The sequence below is a fragment of the Spermophilus citellus genome (assembly GCF_964194105.1).
Source record: "Spermophilus citellus genome assembly, chromosome: 18".
NCBI classification, from domain to species: Eukaryota; Metazoa; Chordata; class Mammalia; order Rodentia; family Sciuridae; genus Spermophilus; species Spermophilus citellus.
Window position 1 is genome coordinate 64,663,102 of NC_138200.1, and position 23,431 is coordinate 64,686,532.

The following is a 23,431-nucleotide window of genomic DNA, read 5'->3' on the forward strand; positions in this document are numbered from 1 at the left end:
CTCCACACGACATGATTTCCTCCTCCTTCGTGGCTGAATGTGCTCCACTGTGTATATACACACATTTCCTCATCCGTTCCCTCACTGATGGACACCTCGCTGGTTCCAGGCTGGTCACTGGGAATCATGTTTTGACATAGTACGCTGGCTCTAATCTAAAGGCCACAAGTCCAGGTGAGTCTTGCTGGGCTAACATCAAGGTATTGGCCACAGGGCTGCCACCTTTTCTTCAGTCCCTGGAGGAGAACCCTCGTTTGCTGTTCTTCTTGCACTTTCTAACTTCTAGAGGCCACCAAGGCCTTGGCTCCTGGGCCGTTTCTCCGTCTTCCAAGCCGCACTGTCTCCTCTCACACCACATCCGCCTGTCCTTCCTCTACTCCAGCTCTTTCTTTGACCCTCCCCTTTGTTTTCAAAGGTTCCTGTGATTGAATCCATCCGGTGTGGACTGGTGACAGCCTTCCTGTTTTGAGGGCAGCTGGCCATCGTCCCTCATTCCCCTCTGCCATGTAACCTGATGTGTTCACAGGGTGTGGGGTTAGGGTGAGCACATCCTGGGGGCCATTACTCCATCTTCTCTTGTTCTTGTTGTCTTCTTGAGGTCCCCCAGCAACTGCACACGGTGGATGGCTTTGTGGTCGTTCTACCAAAGCGAACCCAGTTGCTGGTCCTGGTGCAATGGTTTGCTAAAAGTCAGAGAAAGGGCCAGACTTGGATGAGTTTCCCAGATGCATGCAGCTTCCCTTCTAGTAACTTGAAGGAAAGATGTCAGGTAGTATTCAAGGAGAGACAAGGTCCAGGGGCCAGGATGCTGGAGTCCACGTGTGAATGGAGGCAAGAGCAGGACTCACCAGGGCTGACGTGTTCTCTCCTCTGGCCTCCCCTGGAATCACAAAATAATTCCAAGTGTCTGTTATCTTAATGGCCAGAAAGGTGACAGCTGTTCTACCTTCCTGAGGCTTTGAAACAGCAGGGACATATTAAGGAAGTCCTAGTCAGCCAGAGGATTGCTGAAGATAACCGCGGCTGTGCTGCATGGTGTGCACATGGGTGCACATGCGTGTGTGTGCGTGTGTGTGCACCACAGGTCTTAGAACTGTTCCTTTCCTCTGTGCTCTCCCTGTGGACAGTGTGCCTTTATAAAGCCTCCCCAGACTCTGGGCCTTTGGTCCACGGTAGATAAAGAATCAATTACAATGTGGTGCTGTGACATTTTTATAGCCTCCAACTCGGAGAGAGTAGCCTTTCTTCCCCACCAATCTAAGACCGCCAAACTGGTTCCTGTAGACCAACCATGACAAGAGAAACCAGAGGTGTTTTGTGGCAGGGATAAAGTAGCTGTCCATCCAGCTAACAGCAAGTGCAGAGTGAGCCAGCGAGGGGTGGACAAGGAGCCGGGGGACACCAACGAGTTCATCTGGAAAATATCAGTTGGGAGCCGGCTCAGGAGAGGGTGCCATCCGAGGTGGTCCCGGCCTGTGGAGATAATTATTTGTGGCAGGAGGTTTCTTTTGATTTTTGACGGTTTGAGGACAGTTGTGTAAGCTTTTCTTTTAGTGTTGCTGTTTCTCCCCAGGAACCGGGATGAGTCCCCAGAGCCGTGGCAGCCCCCTGCCGAGCTCCTTGCAAGCTAGTGATCTGTGGGCTCGGCAAGCTGCTGGGACAAACACCCCCAAGTCTCAGTGATGTGACACAGCGGGTCAATGCTCCTTGCTGGTGGCTCTCCTGGGTCCCCGTCATCTGTCCAGTGTCTGACTTCTGGGCTCTTGCTTTTAGGTGACCCTGGCACCTTGGTAACCCTGCCTTTCTGTTTTCTTGGGTAGGGCAAGAGAGAGGATCCCGCAGGACATTTCAGGGACTGGGCCTAGTAGGGGTGACAGTCCCTCTACCCTCTATCTGTGGGCAAGTGCTTGGGAGGTCCCATGGCCCCTGTCACTTCAAAGGAGCCAGCAGCACAGCATGTGGCACCATTGTGACACATGTGGAGAAAGCATGGACGGTTCTTGGCTGTCCCAAGGTCTAAAGCATGGGTGGCCACCTCAGATGCCTGAAGGGCCAGGCAAGTGGCACCTGAGTGCAGTGAGCAGGAGCAAGGACAGGGCCACAGGTCAGCGCCAAAAGGCCACTCCATGTAACCTGGTGATCCAGCTCGGTGACACAGAGCTCTGGCCACACTGGCCACATCATCCCACGCGTGCCAGCTGGCAGCCCGTGGTCTGGGAGAGGAAGCGCACTCCGGAGTTGGCTCCGCTCTCGAGTCAGTACCTGTCAGGATAAGCGAGCCCAGCCCAGCCCACTATTTTTAAAACTGAAAGTTCTGTGCTGCGTCAAAGAAATGGAAGCTAAAAAGAGAAATGCGGGTGACGTGAGGACACACTCAGGGGAGTACATGGTGTCCTTTCACAGAAGCAGCCCAGATGCAGGTGTCCCTGACCTCCTCACTGCCCGGCTGACCCCACCACGCCAACGCCCTGCTCTTCCACTCTTGGATTTACATCCCTGCTCTCGCCATCTGTATGCTTCTGAGCACAGATATCCATTGAGCAGTTCTATAGTAGCAACAAATAATATTCTAGCGATAAATGTCAGTGTCTGCCCCAGGGAATATCAGTGAATCATGTGTATTATTATTAGAAATAATAATAAGCATTTATTGAGCAGTTATTATGTGCCAAGTGCTACTTATGTCTCTTTACAATAATCAACTCACCCTATCCTCATGATATCCTGCAAGATGCCAGTATTACTCTTCTGTTCAAGGAAACTGAGGCACCGGTCACTTGCCTTATTCCTCCACTAGTATAACCAGAATTTGTACTGAACCAGCAAGGCTCAGACCTGTGCTTATTGTCTGCAGAGATGTATCTCTGCTTTCAGGGCAGGCTGATTGTAATTTTCCAGTAATAGGAACCCGTTAGTGATCATAAAATTTGATAATTGTCATGTTTTCAAAGGTGTATTGGTTACCTGTTGTTTATGAGAGGCAAGATGATGCATAAATGAACCCAAGAACAATAGAGGAAGACCATTATTGCCTAGCATTAAAGATAAACTCGGAATGCCCACAGCACATACTCTGGCAGAGGTAAAGAGGGCTTGGGGAACAGCATGTCTAGGTCTTCATACCTGTAGTGTCTCATAATGTTGGAGAAGGCTTCCTGGCTCTGGCATAATGTCCCAGGGATATTCTACCACAATGAGGGGTCATGCTTTATATCTCACCCCCAAACTTGGTGGGATTGGAATTGAAGAGTGGCTCTCCATGCTGAGTTCACAAACGGACACTGTTTTGAATCCTGCTAAGTTGTCAAGGGGCGATAGAACTTAGAACACTCCACCATGGCTGGCCAGCAAGAAATTCAGCTTTGGGAAGCCCTCAGTTAGTCTGGATTCTTTCTCTAAATGCAGTTTTGTCATCCTGGAGATGTGTTACCTGATACCTGATATCGATGCCAAAGAAAAGAGAGCTCATGGGTTGGGGATAAGCCGCCATCCCTCTGCTTATCCAGCCAGTCCTTACTTTTGATCTCAAGGAGGGAATATCCTTCTGCAGGTAATGCCCTTGACACCCTAGATGGGGACAGGCTCCTCTGTGCCAGCTTTGACAGCTACCAAAGGGACTGTGCCTTCCTTTCAACTTAGGGATTCATTTCCGTCAGCTGATCGATTACGTAGGGTCTGCCCAGCCACGCTCCTCTTCTAGACCATGATCCTGTAACTGATCGTCTGTTGACCACGCTTCCTAGGCACCGCCTCCCTAAGTGCTTTCTGTGAAGCAGCCTATCAGATCCACACAGCCATGCTCAGGGCCCCCCACCTTCCTTGCTAGATGAGAAAACCCAGGTCCTGCTGAGCAGCCATGAAGCAAGCCACATCACATGGTCTGTGATGGGTGGAGCCAAAATTCAAATGAGAACAGTGGCTTGAGAGTCCTTGCATTGAACTGCAAGATTATCACCCTTCTTTAAAAGTTTCTGGGCAGCATCTGGCAAAGCCCTAACTGAATCCTAGGAGTTTAACAAGTCTTTGTGAGTGAGCGAGTGCATGATTTGACAAGCTCTTACCTCACCAAGTCACCCTGGTCTACCTGCTGAGTACTTTTATGTGATGAATATTTAAGCTGAATTTTGACTGGTAGACGGACTGACACAAGAATTTGCAGACAAAACTAGGCCTCTGGGACATTTCTGACCCCACCCTCCTAAGGGTCAGCAGTTGGAGAAGGTTCCTGAATAGACTGTGGCAGGGCTTTATGATGGACTGAGTCACGGGAAGACAAAGATGGAGAAAACTCCCCCACGGAGCAGTTAGTTCCTCTCATGCTTGGAGAGCTAAGCGCGGCATCCCTGGGGAAATTGCATCTCCCTTAATATGTACAGGGAGCAGAGCTCATTGGTTAATGGTCTGGGATTTGAGGGCAGAATTAGCCAATTAGAAGGTAACGTACAGTTGTAGGCACAGGGGCCTGGGATAACCTTCACCTGCTGGCTGCTTAACCAAATTAGCATCAGCCAGTTATCGATTTTCTGCTTGTAAAATCGCAAATTATTCTGAGTTCTGAAGCTGTCTGAGATGGTGTATATGCCACTTAGGATGCCAGTGGTGCCTTGCTTCGGAAGCGATGTGTCAGAGCCTGGTCTCAGGATGAGGCGAAGTTTTACAAGCAGATCTGCAAGACCCTGTACTAGAGCACCCTCCGCCCTCTGATCTGAGAAAGATGATGTCGGGCGAGGGGATGGCACCTTCATTTCCACTTCTCTGATGTGGCTCAGTCCGGCTGCATCATGAACCTTCTGAGAGAGATTCTTGCCCCCATTCCTTGGGGTTCAGTGGATTTCAGGAAGCTGGTATTTAGAGAGATGCCCTGATTCCGCAGCTCCCAACCTTTGGCACCCTCCTCTGAGTTTGCCGGCAGGGATGATAATGAGCTTTCTTCAGCTGCCTGTGTGCAGTGGTTGAGAATGGGGTCCAGTGTCAGAGTCTGGTTTCCTGAGAAGCAGATACCCAGTCAAGGACTCCAGCACAAGCGGTCGATGTGGAGGACTGGTCTCGGAAAAATACTGACGGGGCGGGGAAACAGGCCCAGGAAGAGAGAGCTAAGGAAAGGTGACTCATGCCAGATACACGGTGGGGTTGCAGCTCAGATCCAAGTGGGGACTGGGAGGCAGCTTGTGCCCCCCAGTCGTCTCACCTGAAGGGAGAGGGAGGGAGCCGGGTATTTACACACCCTTCCACCTGTCAGTGGTTGAGGGCTGCTCCTGCCATGTCAGTTTCCCAACACTCGTTACTGGCACCAATCTCACAGTGAAGTAGTCTTCCACGGTTTTTAGAGAAATATCCAGGGGAAAAAAAGAAAAAAAAGAAAGAAACCACAAAGTCCTCCCTGGCGGGGCCTAAGGGGAATGGACAGGGCTTAGACTGTGTATAGACTTAGAGGAAATTTAGACCTGAACTCAAGTCCTGACTCAACCCAGCCTAACTGTACATCTGGGGCAAGCTGGTGACCTCTAAAGCATTAGGTCCCTCCTCTGTAAACTCTCTCTTACATTAGTACACACTTCGCAGAGCCACCAAAGACAGTAAGTGAAATCATACACATATAGTGAGCTTAGCACAGCTCTTGGCATATGGTAAAGACTCAAAAATGTCAGTTTTCCTTGTTAAGTATTATGGGATGTATTCTCTGTGCCAGTGCGTGTGGTACTCAGTGTAAACAGGCAAGGAAAAGAGCTAAGGCCTATCCTCATGGGTTGTATGGTCTTTGCTTACTGGACTATAAGTTCATTTCTTACCCGAGTTACACCTTGCTGGGAAGGGTATCATATACTTTGATATTTCAAAGCTGATAACCTAACTTTCTGACTGATAGATAAAGTAAGTAGCCCAAGTATTTGCAAAGACAAATTTGAGCCTATGGAAGTAATTGTAAATTTAAAATTATATGGTAGCCAAAACTCACAAAAGTCAAAGAAGCAAGTAAAATTAATTTTAAAAATGTATGTATTTTGCCCCACATATATAAATATGTGTGTGTATGTATTAGCAGTTCAATGTGTAATTAATATAAAATTATAGTTAGGTATTATTTTATTCTTGTTCAGTTACCAAAATCCAATTGTTTTTTATTCTATCAGTGTCTAAAATTGGGACCAGCTGCATTTCAGGTGCTCAGTAGCTACCCCTGGTTTGTGACCACCGTAGTGGGCTATGGTGCAGAGGCCCAACGAGCCTTAGGTTCTATTAGAAATCACATCCAAAGGGAACGTCTCCTTCTCTTTTCCTTCCTCCTCAGAGATGACAACGCTCCTTTGCATGTATGAAAGTAAAGTTGGTTTTAACTCGGGCATCACAGGAAATTGACAGTTTCTATAATGAAGTTTCACACATGGAGACCATGGTGAGATTCTTAGCAGGTGTAAAAATCTGACGATGTTATTTCTTTAACTGCAACTTAATGGAAGCTGCAGCAGCTGTTCCCCTTTGTGGGTTTTCCAGATCTCATTGCCAAAACGCGTTGTTGGCAGACCCAGGAGAAGTATCAACTTGCCTCTTCATTTGGGAACTGAAATTAAAACCTCAGCTCATTTCTATAAGTCGCATATCTGGTAAAAAGTTAACAGGGCAAACACATAAGCCGCTATTAAAATATTGATGGCCTTGGTTTCCTCAGGTGCTGCTGCTAACATCTGCAGAAGATTTGGACTGCACTCCTGGATTCCAGCAGAAAGTGTTCCGCATCCATCAGCCAGCGGAATTCATCGAGGACCAGTCGATTCTAAAGTGTAAGCAGTATCACTTGAAGATGCTTTTGGCCTAGCCTCATATTGGAATTCACTAGTGTCGAGGAATGTGTCTCAGGATGCAGTATTTCCTAAACTACTGTTTTCTGATCATGTTTCTTCTGTCACTGACGGACCCAGGGTGGAGCACCTGAACCGGACACTTGCAGGCTTAGAGGTTAATAGAGCGGCGGGTCTCTCTTTTCAGTATTTTATCATCAGCGGGCATTTCTGCAGTGCTCCCAGGAAAGGGTCTGCCAGCTCCTGTGTGAGTTCTACAGTATGTAAAGGAAATGAAATCCATTTCCCCTGGGCAGACCCCAAGAACAAAATCACTGCCTTCCTGTAGATTGCTGTCCTACCTGTAGTTTCTCATATATAGCATTAAATCAAAGTAATGGTGAGACCATGATATTGGCTGCTGGGATTTTTAGACATAAACATCAAAAATTCTGATTCTTGAAGCTGATAAGATCATTCTCAGAAAGATTCAAAACCTCTCCGGTTTGTTCTGTGGATTAATTTCAAATCCCCCCAAATTCCGATTGATTTCCTTCAAATGTGCATCCTCCAGATCGGTGGTTATGATCACATCCTATTTTTAACACTAACGTCACTTTATGTTTAAGGGGGAAGAGGGTAGATTGCTAAATGCACATCAAGCGTGGTTTCTTCACAGAAGCATTTGAAATGGATGGTGGGAGTAACCATTTAACTGTGGGCTCTCGAGCACCGTTCTTTAACGGATGGAAATAAAGGGTATGTGGATGGTGGTCTAATGTGGTTGGATGCTTCAAGGCCCCTACAACACCTCTGCACCATTGATTGCGAGCTTCATTACTTTATTCCTGTGGTATGTGACTGGCGTGTTTAAAGAAAAAGAGGCAGACAGACAGACACCCACACATAAGCACACGCACACGCACAGTGGCCCTCCTGATTGCGAGGCTGGTGAGCACAGTTGAGAGCAGCACAGTAATGAAGATGCAGTGCGGAGCATTGAGGGGCATCCGAGGTGCAGCCCGTGCACATCCTGATGCAATTTCACCAACGAAAAATCATCTCGATAATTAGAGTCCGTCATGGCAAGGTGCAGGATGGGCACAATAAGTGAATTCCAATATGTGATTTCCTGGTAATTTGATCCCTGCGTGTGACTCCGGGGTCAGGCCACCGGGAGACCTCATTTGTCTTTTGATTTTTGTATTTATCAGAATCAATATATTTCAAATGGAACTTGATTTGTGAGAACGATTTTTTCTGGCTCTCCCTCCCCCTCTTCTCCCTTCTTGTCTGCCTGATTCTGTCCGTCTGTCTGTCTCTCTGCCTCTCTCTCTTAATTTTTTTCCCCAGTGGTTATCCCAAATGGCATCTATGTTAACATGCTTGGAAATGCGAAGCCACCATAAGTATGGAAATTAATAGAGTTGGTATGCAAAGCAGGCCCGTAAATGTGATTGCTTCTGTAATCTTCACGACACCAAACAGCTTTTAATTCACCACTGAGAAGCTGGAAAACAATCATACTTTGGGGGATCTTTTTAATTTAAACTAGGACACACTGTACATTCCAATATCATAGCTTTGTGTGTGCCCGTGTGTATGTGTGTGTTTAATCCCCTAAGTAATTAAGAGGGTTATGGCTGCTGCTTCGGGGTAAGCTAGTAAATGCTAAATGACACTGGGTTGATAATCAATGATAGGAAAAAGCCAGTGACATAGGAATTGAGAACATTTACAATTTCATGCTGTTAGGTGTGCTGTTAGGTCAGCAAAATCTGATTAGCTCCTGTCGGTGAGATTGTGTGTCCACATGTATGACTAGAGTAACACAAAGCCAGCCGACCTGGTGAGCGAGTTTTTAGTTCATTCCAAGGCAACAAGCACAGGTGGTTGTGAAGCCGTCTGTGCATGAAGTTCGCTGCCTAAGTGAAGAGGAAGTTGTCACAGACTTGAGGTGAGTGTTGCTGAGAAAACCTGGGTCTCCAGAAATAGCATGATTTCATGCACAATAGGAAATAAAGAGCCCAAAATATTGAACATGCTTTCCCACATATCCAACCAAGGTTTTCAGCCAGCCACTCCTTTCCCATCTACTCTTCCTTCCCATAATTCTTTGTTTTTTCCCTTCATTTACTGACAAATAAACACAACAACCTCTGTTTCTGAGATAAGTGTGACTGACCTAGAGAGCCATGATTGGGGTACACTCTTGGAACACCCTCTGACACAGGCTGACACCTGGGCAAAGGATGGAAAGACTCAGACAGAACCAGACCACTTAAGAAGAACATGGAGCTGCCTATTTGCATCTGGAAGACCCAGGAGATGGTTAGGGACACTTTCCTGACATAAATACAGGTCCCTGTTGCAGGGTGGTGCAGGTTAAGAGGAACTAGGTAGGTAATACCGTCTTGGGTTCCCTGGATCATATTTGCACTTTATATTGTTCCTTTTATCTTTGCAATATTGTAGAATTCTGGTTGCGAACACTGTTTTTGTTTCTGAAGGCATGAACACAACCTAATTGATCAATTGATGTCTATGCTCTGCACTGTGCTATCAAGTCATCTGCAGGTGTTGCCTCTGTGCCTGACAGATGTCCTCTACCTGCCCATACCCTAGACTTGAATTAGCCAATTCTGTGCTCGGCTTTCAGCGGGTTACAGGGAATGTTTATTCTGTCCGTGGCTTCCCACTCCCTTTGTTCCGACAGTAATAGTTCCTTTTATACTTTTTTCATCTTCTCCCTCATTTCTGGGTGACTTATCTCTTTCTGCTTTAACTGTTCCTAATGGCCACCTCCACTCCTTTTATTTCCCTAATATTTTATTCACTGTTCCCTCCGATACATCTATCCCTCAGTTGTTCTAAAGCCTTTTATTTCCTTCATATCCAAATAACTCTTTATTCTACTCTCCTTTCCACTAACTAGACTTGCTTTCTTCTTTAAAAGACCATTTTTCAATAAGCTGCCAGGATCAAAACATAGTGCCCCACTATTTCTTCTAATGTAACCAGCAGAATTCTTTCATTGCATCTTTCACAGTGTGATGCAAAGCCCCCGACTCAGGATAACTTGGGCAGAACTTTCTTGGCTTCATCTCAGTCTTGAAAGGAGAGCTGGGAAGACATGGCTATTCCTGTTTCTCAATGAGAATCACAGGGCAAAAGGGGAAGACAGCTTAGGAAGAAAGACTGAGAAAGGAGGCACTCATCCAAGATCTTGGGCTCAAGGGAGGAATCTCACCAGAGTCCCCAGAGGGCCCTGGGACCCAGAATCACACAGCCTGGTGGTTGCTCTTTCTCCTCCTGCACATGAAAATCATGTTATTCCAATAGTCACCTGGACGTTGTTGGAGATGGCCAATAGCCCTGGTTATGGCCTCCCAGCTGACACCCAGATCAGAAGATCTCCAGGCCTGGAGAACAGCTCATCTGGACAACTGACCAAATACCCAGCCAGAATGGAAAAAAATTGCTAATTGACAAACCCTTGCTATCATTAAAACAGGAGATTCTCCCCTGCTCCTATCAGCTCAGACAGACGTTCCTGACACTGGGGGGCAGGCTGTGATCACTGAAATCCCTAGGGACACCATACTCACAAGCATCCAGCCTGTGCTAGGGGTAGATGAGTCCAGCCTCCAGTGTCCAGAAGGGGCACCTAATTGGCCACCCAACCTCTACCAGGACTGGACTATTCTTTTCCATTTATAACCTTGTGATTATTCTTCATCCTTCATGTGGGTCACTTTTCTTAGTCCACACAAACAGAGATACATAGAAAAAAACCACCACATCTAAGTTTATCTATAATTCAACTTATATAATCACTTTTAGTAAAGAACCTGTATTGGTCAGAATAGGCCATGTTATGCTGTGGTAACAAACAGCTCCAGTGATCTAACACGAGCAATGCTTACTTCTCATCCAGGTCATGCAGATGCCGGCCAGGCTGCTCTCCTAGGTTTTCCCACTCCCAGTGTGAGCTGGTAGATGGGGTCAAGGAAGAGAGTGCTCAACCATCAGCTCAAAAGTGGCATGTATCATTTCTTTCCATCCAATCAGCAGACCCAGTCTTGTAGCCAACCTACTGCAAAGGGGGCTGGAAACTGTGGAGGAGCTCACTGGAACTGGCCAGTCTCTATGTAGGCACATAACATAAGCCTAACAAAACGGGGTTGCCTGGCTCAAAAGCAGACCCTGGGAGAGAGAGAAGGGGACATAAAGAAGGCAACTGTCTCTGCAGGACAGAGTTGGTCAGTGTAAGAAGGAGAGCAAGGTCACGACCTCTAAGGGTGCCCTGCGGCCCACATAGTGGTGTCCTCTTCCTCCCTGCTCTTCTTAGAAACACCTGGGGAGGGTCCTCGCCTTCTGAACATTACAATAAAGATGGGCTTCAATTGCTTCCTCCTGAGGATTATAGCATTGTAGCTAAGATCACACAGCACAACTTTAAACTCACATTGACTAGGGTTCAAACACCCAGTCATGTTAGCTGTGTGACCATAAGTGAGTCATTTGAACCCTCGTCTCTGCCAGAGGGTGGCAACAGTCTCAGCTTAGCTACAGCTGATCTAACAAAGGTGGAGAGCAGGCGTGGAATTGACCTCTGAACAAACAGGTGCTGCTTTAGCCTGGATGTCACGTGTCCATTGTTATCATCGTCACTCACAGACCTTGGGTAGATCAGTGCCCTTACATGGCCCTCTGAACGCAGCATTCAAGAGGACCAGTCATGCTGACCATTAAAAATCTGAGCAGATGGGGCAGCGTCCCCAGCAGTGGTTCCAGGACATTGGAACTTCATGGATAAGTATAATTCTTACATTTTTTAAAATCTTGGATTGATGAGAGTGTTTTTTTTTAAATTGCTAATCCTGAATATGAGAAAAAAAGGTGATAATTGGAGAGAGGGAAAACACCACAATTTACTTTCAATCAGAATTATCTCTTAAAGGTCATTTGTCATCAAGAAAAATAAAAGGATTAGGGACTAATTACTGAAGAAAAGGCAGTCAGTCCTTTCGTTAAATTGTGCTGTTTGAAAGCATCCCAGATGTCCCCACTGACCACTTGTCACGGGAAACCGCTGGCCTGTGGCATTGGGATGTCACTCTGCACTCTTTCCTGGTGTTCTTCTGGAGTTTCACTATGGTTTTAGTCAGCTTTTTCATTACTGCAAGCAAAAGACCTGACAAGAACAATTAGAGGAGGAAAAGTTCATCTGGGGCTCTCAATCTGCACACAGCTGGCGCCATTCCCCAGGGCTCCAGATGAGGTGGCACATCATGGCAGAAGAGCGTGGTGGAGGGAAATGGCTTGGGACATGGCACCAGGAGGCAGAGAGAAACTCTACTCTCCAGATACAGAACATACACCCCAAAGGCACGCCCCCAATGCCCACCTCCTCCAGCCACACCCCACCCACCTTCAGTTACCACTCAGTGAATCCCCATCAGGGTATTAATTTACGGATTGGATCAAGGCTCTCTAACCCGATCATTTCCCCTCTGAATATCCTTGCATTGTCTCACAGTGAGCTTTTGGAGGACATCTGATAACTAAATCACAGCAACTCTGTTAGTTCTCCTGGGGAGGCAGGGGTGATTCCTAGGAAATTTCTTTTATGAAGTGCCACAGGCCGGTTCTGACAAAGAAAGACCATTTCTGGAAAACATAAATGGTGGGTGCATGTTAGGGGACACAAGGTACAGCTGGTGCTGATCCGTATGCTGACCATGGCCCTGAGAGTCAACCTGGGCTGTGTACCCCCCAGGTGCTGTGAACCTCCCAGCAGCACTTAGGGGAAAGGTATCTCAGGTGCCCGTTTTTACAGAGGGGCACCTAAGGCAGAGCCAGGTGAAGACATTTTCCAGGCTGGCATCACGTACAGCTGATGGGGTCAAGATCCGAACCCAGGACTCCAGGGCACTGCTGCTTTCCCTGAGTCCTGTGGTCCAGAGTCCCTTAGTTTTTGTTGATGTTGGTGGCAGTGCAACCAGGAAATCTGCCACTTGATTTTTCCATCACTTCCATCAACCTGGATGAGACGGAGAACTGGCACTGCATATGTTTTCTGTTTATAGCCAGGTTCACTCTTCCTCTGTAATATACACAAAAGGAGCTGCTTTTCTTTGTTTGGGATGGATGCAGTGCCGCATTGTCTATGACCCTCTGCCTCCCCATGGGTCCCTCTCACCAGGACGCTGCCTGGCCATGTCACCGAGACACTGACCTTATTTAGCATCCAGGTCGTCCCCAAATGTGTGGGGTTGCATTAATCACATTTGTACTTAACATACATGAGTCATGGCTTTTGAGGTGTTTTTAATTGACTATAAATCAAACAGGGACTTGAAACATGAAGGCAATTAATTAAAAAGAGATGTGAAGGGTGTTTTGCATCCCAACACAGGAAGTGCCTCGACAGTGAGTTATATGTCCCAACAAAGGCCCTGTTGACCCTGCAGAGAAAGTTTCATCTGGATGGTAATACACAGGTGGACTTTCCCACCTGGCAGGTGGAGAAATGCGTTTCCCGAGTTCAGTCTGACTTAGGCGTTTGTCAGTCCGTATTTTCTATTCTAGAGATCGTCCCAAATCTTTTGCTTTGGATTTCAGATTTTGTGGCTTTAAAAAAATAATGAATTTTTAAACAGAATTTCCTTCCCATTTTCTGGCCATCCTTCACCCTAGCTTATATTTATTTACTCTCTGGTTGGGAGACTGATTAACTGATTAGTGAAAGTATTTAATGTTACCTGTCCTGCAATCTGGATAGAGTCGAACAAGGTTGAGGTTTCAAGTAGCACATTTGTTTTAAGCTGTCATGATGTGCCAAGGAAAATTACTCTGGTGCCACCTAGCTCACTCCATCATTATGAAGTTGATTATACTTTGGGTTACGATGTGGCTCCTTTTTACATTATTAAGACTTTTCTCTTAAGATTAACAGAGCTCTGCAGAAATACAATGTTTCTATAGGTTCCCCCCATGTATCTGTAACAATCTAAGAATCAATTAATATTTATTAGGATCCTCCTATGTGCATTAATTACCTGACAAGTGTGAAAATTACAGTTAACGGACTGAAGGATAAGAGAGGACGGCTCGCACACACCAGCAAGAGAGGTAATGGAATCCAGAGAGCCTGCCTTTGGACGCGGGTCCTAGGTTGCACTGTGCGGTGTGGGGAATGCAGGGGGAATAGTGAGAGCCTCACCAGATGATGACAAGGCAGCAGATGGAGTGCCTGGAATAAGTCATCAGTAAGATAAACAAGTCACTCTGTCATCCCCGAACCAATCATCCCACAGATATGTCCTGTTTGGAGGCTCAGTGAGGGATCTAAAGCATTTAATGAAGGAATTGGTCATCAACATTGAGAATTTCACTATTTAAAATCCTCAACTTCTGAGCAGGTTTGGGCCTCCAAAATAGAGCCTGGATGCAGAACCCCCTGGCTTCGAACACAAGGGCAGTCCATTATCAGCATAGTCAGACAGACTGAGAAAAAAACAAAGCCAAACAAACAAAAATCCTTACCCTCCCTGTCCCTAACAGCAATCAAAGTCACCTTTCTGCAGTGTCCACTACTCCTAAGAATGGTGTGTGGGTCCAGTGACATGCCACCAAAGATGCAGCAGCACATGTGCTTCTTCCATCATCTCATATGATGGAAAATTTCAAGGTTTGAGTTGGCTTCAGCAACATCTGGATCTAGAAACTCTAATGGTTGCTATGCCCTGTCTTCCCTCAGCTGTATTTTCTGTAGTGCTGATTTCAGTCTTCACTCTCAGAGGGCTTCCCTCCAAGATGGCTGCCGTTCAACAGTCCAGAGCTTCTCATTTCCAAGTGTTCTAGCAAATATCTCATGGCTAATTCTGCACCAGCTTGGATCGTGTGTCCATCCTTGAGCCAATCACAGAGCCTGAGAAGATCTGGTACTCCTACTGGCGTAGGGAAATGGAGATGCTGTCTCTTGAGATAAAGAAACAATGCTGGGCTGTCGTAAGCAGGACAGTCCCTCACGATGGTGCTCTACTTCCTTTAGTACCAACATCCTGTGACTGCAGGCTGCGCTCCATGCATGAGAATTTTGATAATCCAGAACACACACAAATGCAAATGTCTTTTAGGTGGCAGGGGACAGGGACAGCTATTGCATCATGCCAGGTTTCTCGCTGGTGATGCTGGTGAGCAGATTGCTTAATTAAGACTGTCAAATTCTAAGTGCTGCCATATGGCCTCACTCTTCAACCTGTTGAGTATCTTCACTCACATGGTCTTAGAGCTGTTATAAATCTCTTTTATTTCTGTTTTTCTTCAAGGGATTAAGAATACAGGAACATACGGATATACAGGAGCATCTCCTAATTTAAGGTATTAGAACCACATGAATTGGGCTGCTTAATGAGGAAGGCAGCAAGATATAAATTGGGAAAGATTAAGCATGGCTTTAAATAGTTTGAGCAGCAGAAGATCTTATTATCCTGTTGCAGATCTACTTTACACACATGCTAATAATCACAGTGCCCTCCGTCTGTCCTATTTGCCTTGGTTTTCATGGAAATTTCTTGTTCGCTGGAGAACAAAAGGGCAAGGGGTGCAAATTCTTGCCAATGTTTCCCCCCACATTCTTGTATTAGAGCAAATTCATATATGGAATGTGGACAGGCAAGGGATGAGGATGGTCCAGGCTGTGAAGGAAGGAAGACGCAGTCATGTGATAGAGGTTGTGAGGGACTGCTGCAGAGTGGACAGTCCAAGCAGCTTTCTCAAAGAAGTCAGGACTTGAACTATGAGAAGTTACCAACCAGTTAAAGACAAGGTGGAAAGACCCCGGCAGAGGGACCAGCCCTTGCAAAAGCCCTCAGGTGGAATAGGCTCCCCAGGTGAAATACCGCGATCCAGAAAGGGTTACCATTTTATCCACAGAACCATCTCAAATGCCTTATAAGCAGGATTATGAACCCCTGTTAAGAGAAAAGGGCATAGAGGGGGACTAGATTGTGCAGGTGGTGTTGTTGGTGGAATGTGCTCTGTGGTCACCTGACCCCGGAAACCCATGATCCTCCACGTGGAATGCTACAGCCAGTGCTAGAGGCCCTCCCACTGGGAGGGGCTCCTGGCTTTTCCTCCCAGACTTTGACAGTTTCGAAGGGCCATTGGTGTGAGCTCCTGAGTCCCTTTGCTTGTCTTAAAACCCACAATGGGTGGTATTTCCAGTCACCCCACCCTCCAGCTCCTCACTGTCCTCCTCTGTAAACTGGAGGTGATATTTCAATGGTTAAACAAGTTGGCACATGCTGAGGGCTCACCTTGGCTCCTGCCATATGCAAGCTCCAAGGAAAGCTTAGTCGATTTTATTATCTGAAGAGTGGGGATGGGGCATGGGGTGGGACGATGCCATTGGGATGGACAGTGCCAGTGTCTACCAAAGGTGGAGCAGAGAGTTTCCAATAAGGATTGGCTCCTCTCAGAGAGCCCGCTCTCCTCCTAATGCCCAAGACTCTGAGTCTTCAGGTCCTGTCCTCCTTATTCCGCTCCCTCATGCTTGGTCTCTTTGGGCCAAATGTTTTGTAAAATCATGATCTTGGAAAAGTGTTTTAGAAGTGATTCCTCCCGAGCATGGGTCTGGATGTGCTGGTATTAGAGAGATCGTAAAGTGCCCAGGCTGCATATCATCACCTCTGCCGGTGGGTCTGGGGCAGCACCAGGTCGTAACATAGATTGATATTTCAGCAGTAAAACTTGAATGTTTACCCTAAGCAGGATAAATAAAGAGCACAGATAGCATCAGGTCAGCTCAGGTTGGGTTTTGCTTTCAAGTGAATTATGGAAACACTCTCGGTAGGCTGACCGCCTGGATTTTGGAATTATAGACTGCACCCTTGAGGAGACCATTCTTGCGAAACGCCTCTAGTCTCTGCCTACAGAGATTCAGGTGGCCTCTTCACATCCCAGCTGTTTCTGGAGGAGCAGAGTGGAGGGGGCCCAGCCTACCCCTACAACCTCTCTCCTACTGGTGAGCAACTTGGTAAATGACATCTTGGCAGGCCATCTCTGAAAAGTGGCCAACTGCTGCACCAGCCCATTTCTTTCACATTTGAAGCCAACACAGTTGTCAGCCATCCAGGTTCCGCTGAACCGTGCCTGTCAGCTAATTCTGAAGACCTCCCAGTGGGTCTATTTTTAGCTAAAACTGGTTTTAATTTTCATATGTATACATTAAATTCCATGGGGGAAGGATGGATTCCAAATGAGGAAACATTGATTCTGAATAACATGAAAGAAATAATTAGTGCTTGAAAAACAGTTCAAAATATGAGTCAAACCCTCTGAGGAATATGGTTAGCACTGCATTTTTCAGCAAAAGGAAGTTTGTTGAATTAAAGCAGAGACTGAGGGTAAGTGGGGATAATCCTGCAAGGAAGGCACTTGGCATCAAATTCAAGGAGCTAAGAAAGGGCAAGAGACTTGGTTCAGGGAAGACCCAAGTTAGGAAGCAACTGGGTCTGTCATTGTCAGAGGCTCATGGGAGGCTTGCCAGGTGGCCAAGTCCCGGTGTCCAGAGGTGCACAGAGGAGTGTGGAGGGCGTGGACAAGCACCAGACCTTTGTCCGCACTCAGGGAGGTGAGAGAAGCAATAGCTCCTCTGCACAGGCATTGTTAGAGTTCAGATATGAGGTGTCCCCCAGAAGCCCACGTGTGACATGATGCAAGAGTTTTTGGAGATGAAGTGACTAGATTAAAAGAGGTCTGACCTAATCTGCTGATTAATTCACCAGTATAGATTAATTGAGTGGTAATTATAGGCAGGTAGGCTGTGGCTGGAGGAAGTAGGTCCCTGGTATTGCCCTTGGGGTTTACATTTTGTCCTTGGGGAGCAGAGCTCTCTTTCTGCTTCAGGGGTGTCCTGAACTGAACTGATCCTCTGCCACATCCTTCCACCATGATAGTCTGTGTTCCTTCTGCCCAGAACTATGGGTTCTGTAGACCATGGACTAACCCTCCGACACTGTGAGACAAATCTATAGTTTTTTCCTCTCAATTGTCCTTGTCATGCATCTTGGTCACAGCCATGAAAAGCTAGCTGGAACAAGCATGGAGTCTGTGCCTGGCACGTGACTCCCCTTCTAGATCTCCCTTCTGTTGGGAGAAGACGAGGCAGCTCCAGCAGGAGAGGCCTAGGCCAACAATGGGGGCCTGAAGTTTGGGCTCATGTTAAACTGCTGCTCTGCTTTCGGCCCAGCCCACTTCGGCCTCCTGTTCCCATCACTCGCAGTTTGGTCATGCACACCTGTCTGGGACGGCGCATCCTGCCACCTGTGCCTAAGGAGAGGGTGAGCTGCTCCGTTACAAAGTCCTTTGTCAGCTACATCTGCTGACTTAGTGAGGGTTCTCACAAACCCTGACTAACTCAAGACTTTGAAGAAAGGGATTTAATTAAAATGAAAGAGAATTGTGTTGCTCACAGTTTCATCCAAATACCTGAACAACGAGGCCTCAGAAAGGCTGAACCCTGGAGAACCCAAGGAATTCAGCAACAGGAACTTAGAGCAAACTCTGGCTCTTCCAAAGTTTTAAACTGAAAGGCTAGATCCATTTCATTTTGTTTTATAACAAAGCATTATGGCCTTATATTTTGTTACAAAAAAAAGTCAAACATAATTTTCAAAAAGTCAAAAATGTGACTTACCTACCAATATAAACTAAACACATGTCAAAGATTTTATTGAACTCAACAATTAAAAGGCAAACCAATAAAATAAGTATGTTTCACAAGATATATGAAGAGCTCGATATGTGTTAAGTAATTTAATCCTAAAGGAAGGGGTGTTAGAGGCAGTTTGCCAGGTCACCTACAAATCTGGTTAATGCCCTTCAGGGCAAATAACTGTAAGCTCTGGGGTTATCTTTCCTACTGAATATTACTTGACTCTCTAGTAGACAGAATCTGCAAATTAATTTCAGTAAGTCTGCAATCTTCAATGAGTAGTAAACGTGGGGTGAACAGATCACACTTATGTAGGTGATTAAATAATCCTTCAATGAACGCACTGGTGCCTTGTGTGTGACATTGAAAGAATACGGCAACCACCTTTTTGTCTTACTCTCAATTCTTAGTTTCTTTTTATTAAGAGTATCATAAAATTTAATTATTATAAAAGTTAAATTAAAAGCCAAAGACATACATAATATAAGTTTCTTAAAAGTGAGATTTGATAGGCGAATGATTACCCTGCCACATTGTTTTCAATTACTGTACTTATCTTGCTATGGTTCCTTCTCCAGAGGTCAGGCATTGGTCTGTGGACCACGTTGTTAGTCTTAGGATGTCTTTACAGGACCAGCTTAGCCCCAGATAGCTTTCAGTTTGGGGTGTCTCCAGTTGAGCTTCTGGAAGAGGGGCTGATGGCCTTGGCATTGGGTCAAGAGCCCATTCTGTGGTCTAGTCATTGAAAGCTCCTTCCTTAAAGAAGAGGTTTCTTTAAGGAACAAGCACAAATCAGCATTCAGACAGTCCCCAAGTTCTGAGGGCCTGGGCAGGGCTGAGTTCTGACCAGAGGGAAAGGAGCCTGCCAGCCACGTGCAGGCACCATTTGACTCCCACCTGTGAATCTTGTGCCCAGCAGCTCACATGTCCATGGCAAGGCAGCAACTCCCAGGAGCATCACCAGATGATTCGAGTGAATGAAACAGTTGGAACCCACGTCCCCAGGAAGAACAGCACCTTGACAGGGCCTGGCGGTGCTGTCTGAGCTGGAAGTCAGAGTGGGCTTCCACGGGTCGCTGGGGAGGGCTCAGCCGCTGCTGATGGGCATTGGTAATGTGCACAGCATACTGGCATACTGTCGCAGGATTGCTAGATGTAGCAGGGTGCGATGCAGACGTGAGCCTTATAAGTAGGTTATTGTTTGATAAATGAGCTCTTAGTCTAGCTGAGCAGAGTGTTGATGCAGATAAATTGATCTGCATGAATTTCCTGACACAAATAGCCAAGGTTTTTCTGGTTTAGAGTCTTATCTTTCTTGGGCAAAGTTTTCTGAGAAGGAACAATGAAGTCAAGTTGACAGAGGCCGTCTCAGTTCTTGTGCTGAAGACCTCCACCATGAGGATTAGGTGGTCTCACTTAGTTCCTGGCAGTTTGTGTTGTTTTAAATTAGCATTTCTGGAACTGCAACTATGGAACACTGCTCTCAGAATGGATATAGGAATGCAATAGGGGAAATGTTTGGTTAAATCTGAGGAATACTGAGGGTTGATTTTTCCCCCCAACTGTAGACCTTTGCAATGTGAAAATGCACAGTGAACATTCTAGAGGGCATGCAGACAAATCCTAGAAACCAATCCCCTTCTAGTCTAAAAAGAGCTCATTCGGTCCTCCCTAAACCACAAAGTTCTACCCATGCCAACCCTTATCCATATTATAAAACCTTCCAGAATCCTGGGCTTGCAAAAAAAAAAAAAAATACCTTTGCACTTGAGCCTCTGGGACTCAACCCCTACCTGGTTTTCAATCCAGGTGGGATTATTCTTCTATTTTATTCTTTGTCATTCTATTGAGCTAATGGGAAATAAGATAGAATAAAAAGTTTGAAACTATGCATAGCTTTAAAAAGTCTTCCCCAGCATGGTGGCCCTGGCTTGGGCCTTTCCGGAAGGCAGGCTTCTGATACCCAGGACCCTCTATACCTCTCTCCCTCTGCAGCAGAATGTCCAGCCTCTGTCACCCACTCGAAGGGTCCCTAGTGAAGGAACTTCCCCCTCCTGAAATCTTGAGTGAGCTCTTCCTAAGGCTTACAGTGAAATGTTTGCAATTAGAATTCACCCAGTACAGGAGCCTGTAAACCCTGGCTTGGAAGACTCTTGTTTCACAAAAGTCTTGAGGTGAATATTGAGTCTTTGGCTCTCTTTGCATTTCTGTCAACACCCAATCTTCCCTACAGGTAGCAGATGCCTCTGGCAAAAGAAGGGAGAGGTCAAATTGGAAAAAACAGATAAGGGCACCCAGAGACATTCCAGAAGGCTTGCTCTGTTCTTTGAGGACAAACCAAGCCCCCCAGAAGGAGGAAGCCCTTCTATAAATGCTTGCGAATGGAGAGCAGGGTGATTTATTCCAGAGCTTGCCTGGGCTGAGGCTTGCAACTTGCCTGTGTTGGTCAGAAGTTTCTTGGGGACTAGGTGGGGTGATCTACCAACCTCATCCAGGGTCTGCTCCTCCTGCACTTTTACCCTCCTCAGAACCAGCTCTCACTGGCTCCATAATACTCCAGCAGAAGGAGCAAGCGTTGCCTGAAGCTGACGATTAAACTGCTTCCAGTTATTCCAAGGAGACCCAAGGCTTGGTCGTTGGTGTCACGTATCCAGGAGGCTAAGGTGGCCTGGCTGCTGAACGTTTCGCCTGCCAAGAGCCTGCGTCTGCTTCAGCCCAAGCATATATAAAAGGGTTTGAATGGGAGCATTTGCTGTTATTTTGGTGATGGATTTAGGGAAATGGAAAGTGGCAAATTGCCTTGTTTGTGGACCCCTGCCAGCCCCATCCTGGTTATGGCTAGTGCGGGCATGGTTGATTGGAGAAGACCAGCTGCTGCTCTAACAGCCCAAAGCAATGTCCAAGGGTGGCTGATTAGCAAGTGCGTCATGCTCATGGTAATGAAAAGCGTCTTATAATTATAAATTAGTAACTTCCATTGTACATAAATATGATGCTGTGTTTTTAAAGTTGATCAGCCCTTCATGCCCAGTGTGGATATGAAGGTCAGCCCTATTTTCAGGGTGATAAGGCAGAGAAGATCCTTTGAGAGAGTTAAGTGCAAGTCCTGGCTTTGAGTGAGGACCTCACTCTCAGAGCCTCAGTTTCAGCATCTGTAAAGCAGGGTGAATCGTGCCCAGCGCCTGCAGCTGTGAAAACCCAACAAGGTGAAGTCCATGAGAGCATTTGAAAGTCCTTAAGCAGTGCCCCCTGCTGTCCAGTGTTGCCTAAGGAAAGATTTCCCTCTGCTTGTATCGACCTTTCGGATGAAAAGTGTGCTTCCTATTTTCAACACTGGTTTCCAGTACTTATTTATTTATTTATTTTATTCTTGGGTAATGAGTTTGGGAAAGTGTGACCAGTGGCTGGCCATCCAAAACTTTCTGCCAATGTTTGTGTCTGTGGAGGCTTCAGTCTGCAGTCCTGGGCCATCTTGTACAGGTGTATCGTGGGGTAGGTCTGCAGAAAGTTGAGCAGGAGCTAGAGAATGGTGTGCAGGAAGTTTAAGAGAGAGGGTTTTGGGGGTCATCAGCTGTTGGGGGGTGGGGAGAGAAGCAGGTAGGAAGAGAGGAGAATCAGGATCTGCCAACATCTCGTAACCAATGTCCCAGGGGACTCAGAGGCCAGGACGGCCTGGTGAGGGTTCTGAGCTGGAACAAGTGAGCCAAGACTTTAGCCTCCCATGGTGAGTCCCTGGGATGTGGGCTACAGCAAGGTACATGAGCACAGAGGAGAAGGCTGTCTTTAGGCAAGGCAGTCCCCTAAAAGTCTGACTCCTTAAGGCTGTCCCCAGAGTCTGGGAAACACAGCCCTTTGGTTCTGAAAAGGAACAACGGGCACATTACAGAATCCACACAGGCAGGTAGGTAACAGAGCCATGGGTGCCCACTAAGGCAGCCCCCACAGTTACGGTTGCTCCGGGGACACCCGCAGTCCTGCCTTGTTACCTGGCACAGTGATGGGGTGGAGGGGACAACCATCTCAGCTCTCCCCCATAGTGGCAAGGCAAATTACCTGGTTGGTGCCTCAGTCCCCGTCTCTCCCCAGATGTCACCTCTGAGCCTGGGACCACCCAGACAGTGCTTGCTACATGGCTGTTGTGTTTAACCTGTGACCACACCTAACCCCCACCTCTCCTTCCTCTCACACTCTCGTGCTGTCTTGGGTGTGTGTGTGCCACTTACACATCACGTGTTGATTAAGCTATGAGTGCGTCAGCTCAGCCCACCAGCAGTCTTTTTAGTATTCTAAGGCAGGTGAAGCTTAGTGAGTGGACAACAATATTTTTCTAAGCAGAAAAATGACCATACAATATTAGTTACAATTTTTCTAATGAAATATAGACTAAAATGTTCTAAAGGAAGGGGAACAAATAGAAATGTTGCCCTGTGTCCACATTCCTGAGACACAGGTAGCAGCATCTTGGGGACTTGGACTTGGACAGGATCCTGGCTGGAGGGGCATGGTCTGCTGGGTTGCCTCAGGCTGTGTCAGGACCCTCACTCTAGGCAACGCACGCGGGGCAGAGGTTTGGGAGATGTGGCTAACGAGCCCTCCCGGCTCCTGGTGTTGGCGTTCAGCCTGAGCGCTCTATGAAGAGAAGGTGCTGAAGCTGAGCAAGGAGTTTCTTCCAACAGACAGGAAACCTGATTCATCTCATCTACTTGTGGTTGAGGACACCTTGTTCTGTTCTGTAGATGTTCTGCTGGACTTTACCACACCTGATCGTGTGCTCTGTAGACCCAGTCTGTACTGAAAACACTCAGAAGGAAAGACCTGTGCAATACGTTATGTGCAAGTATGTTACTCAGAGTATGATTAATAATAGAGGAATTCAGAAACAACTCCAGGAATGCTGCATAAATTTGGGGTATTCATATGAAAGAGTGTT

The 23,431-nt window shown here is 46.7% G+C and overlaps 1 protein-coding gene across 1 annotated transcript in view; it reads left to right on the forward strand.

Annotated features, from left to right (window-relative positions):
* The window catches only part of CDH13 (cadherin 13), an 880,020-nt gene that overhangs the window by 199,722 nt on the left and 656,867 nt on the right, over window positions 1–23,431 (forward strand). Inside the window, exon 2 of the mRNA XM_081274813.1 lies at window positions 6,668–6,779. Coding sequence (XP_081130939.1) covers window positions 6,668–6,779 — 112 coding nt within the window. The remainder of the gene's footprint in view (window positions 1–6,667; window positions 6,780–23,431) is intronic.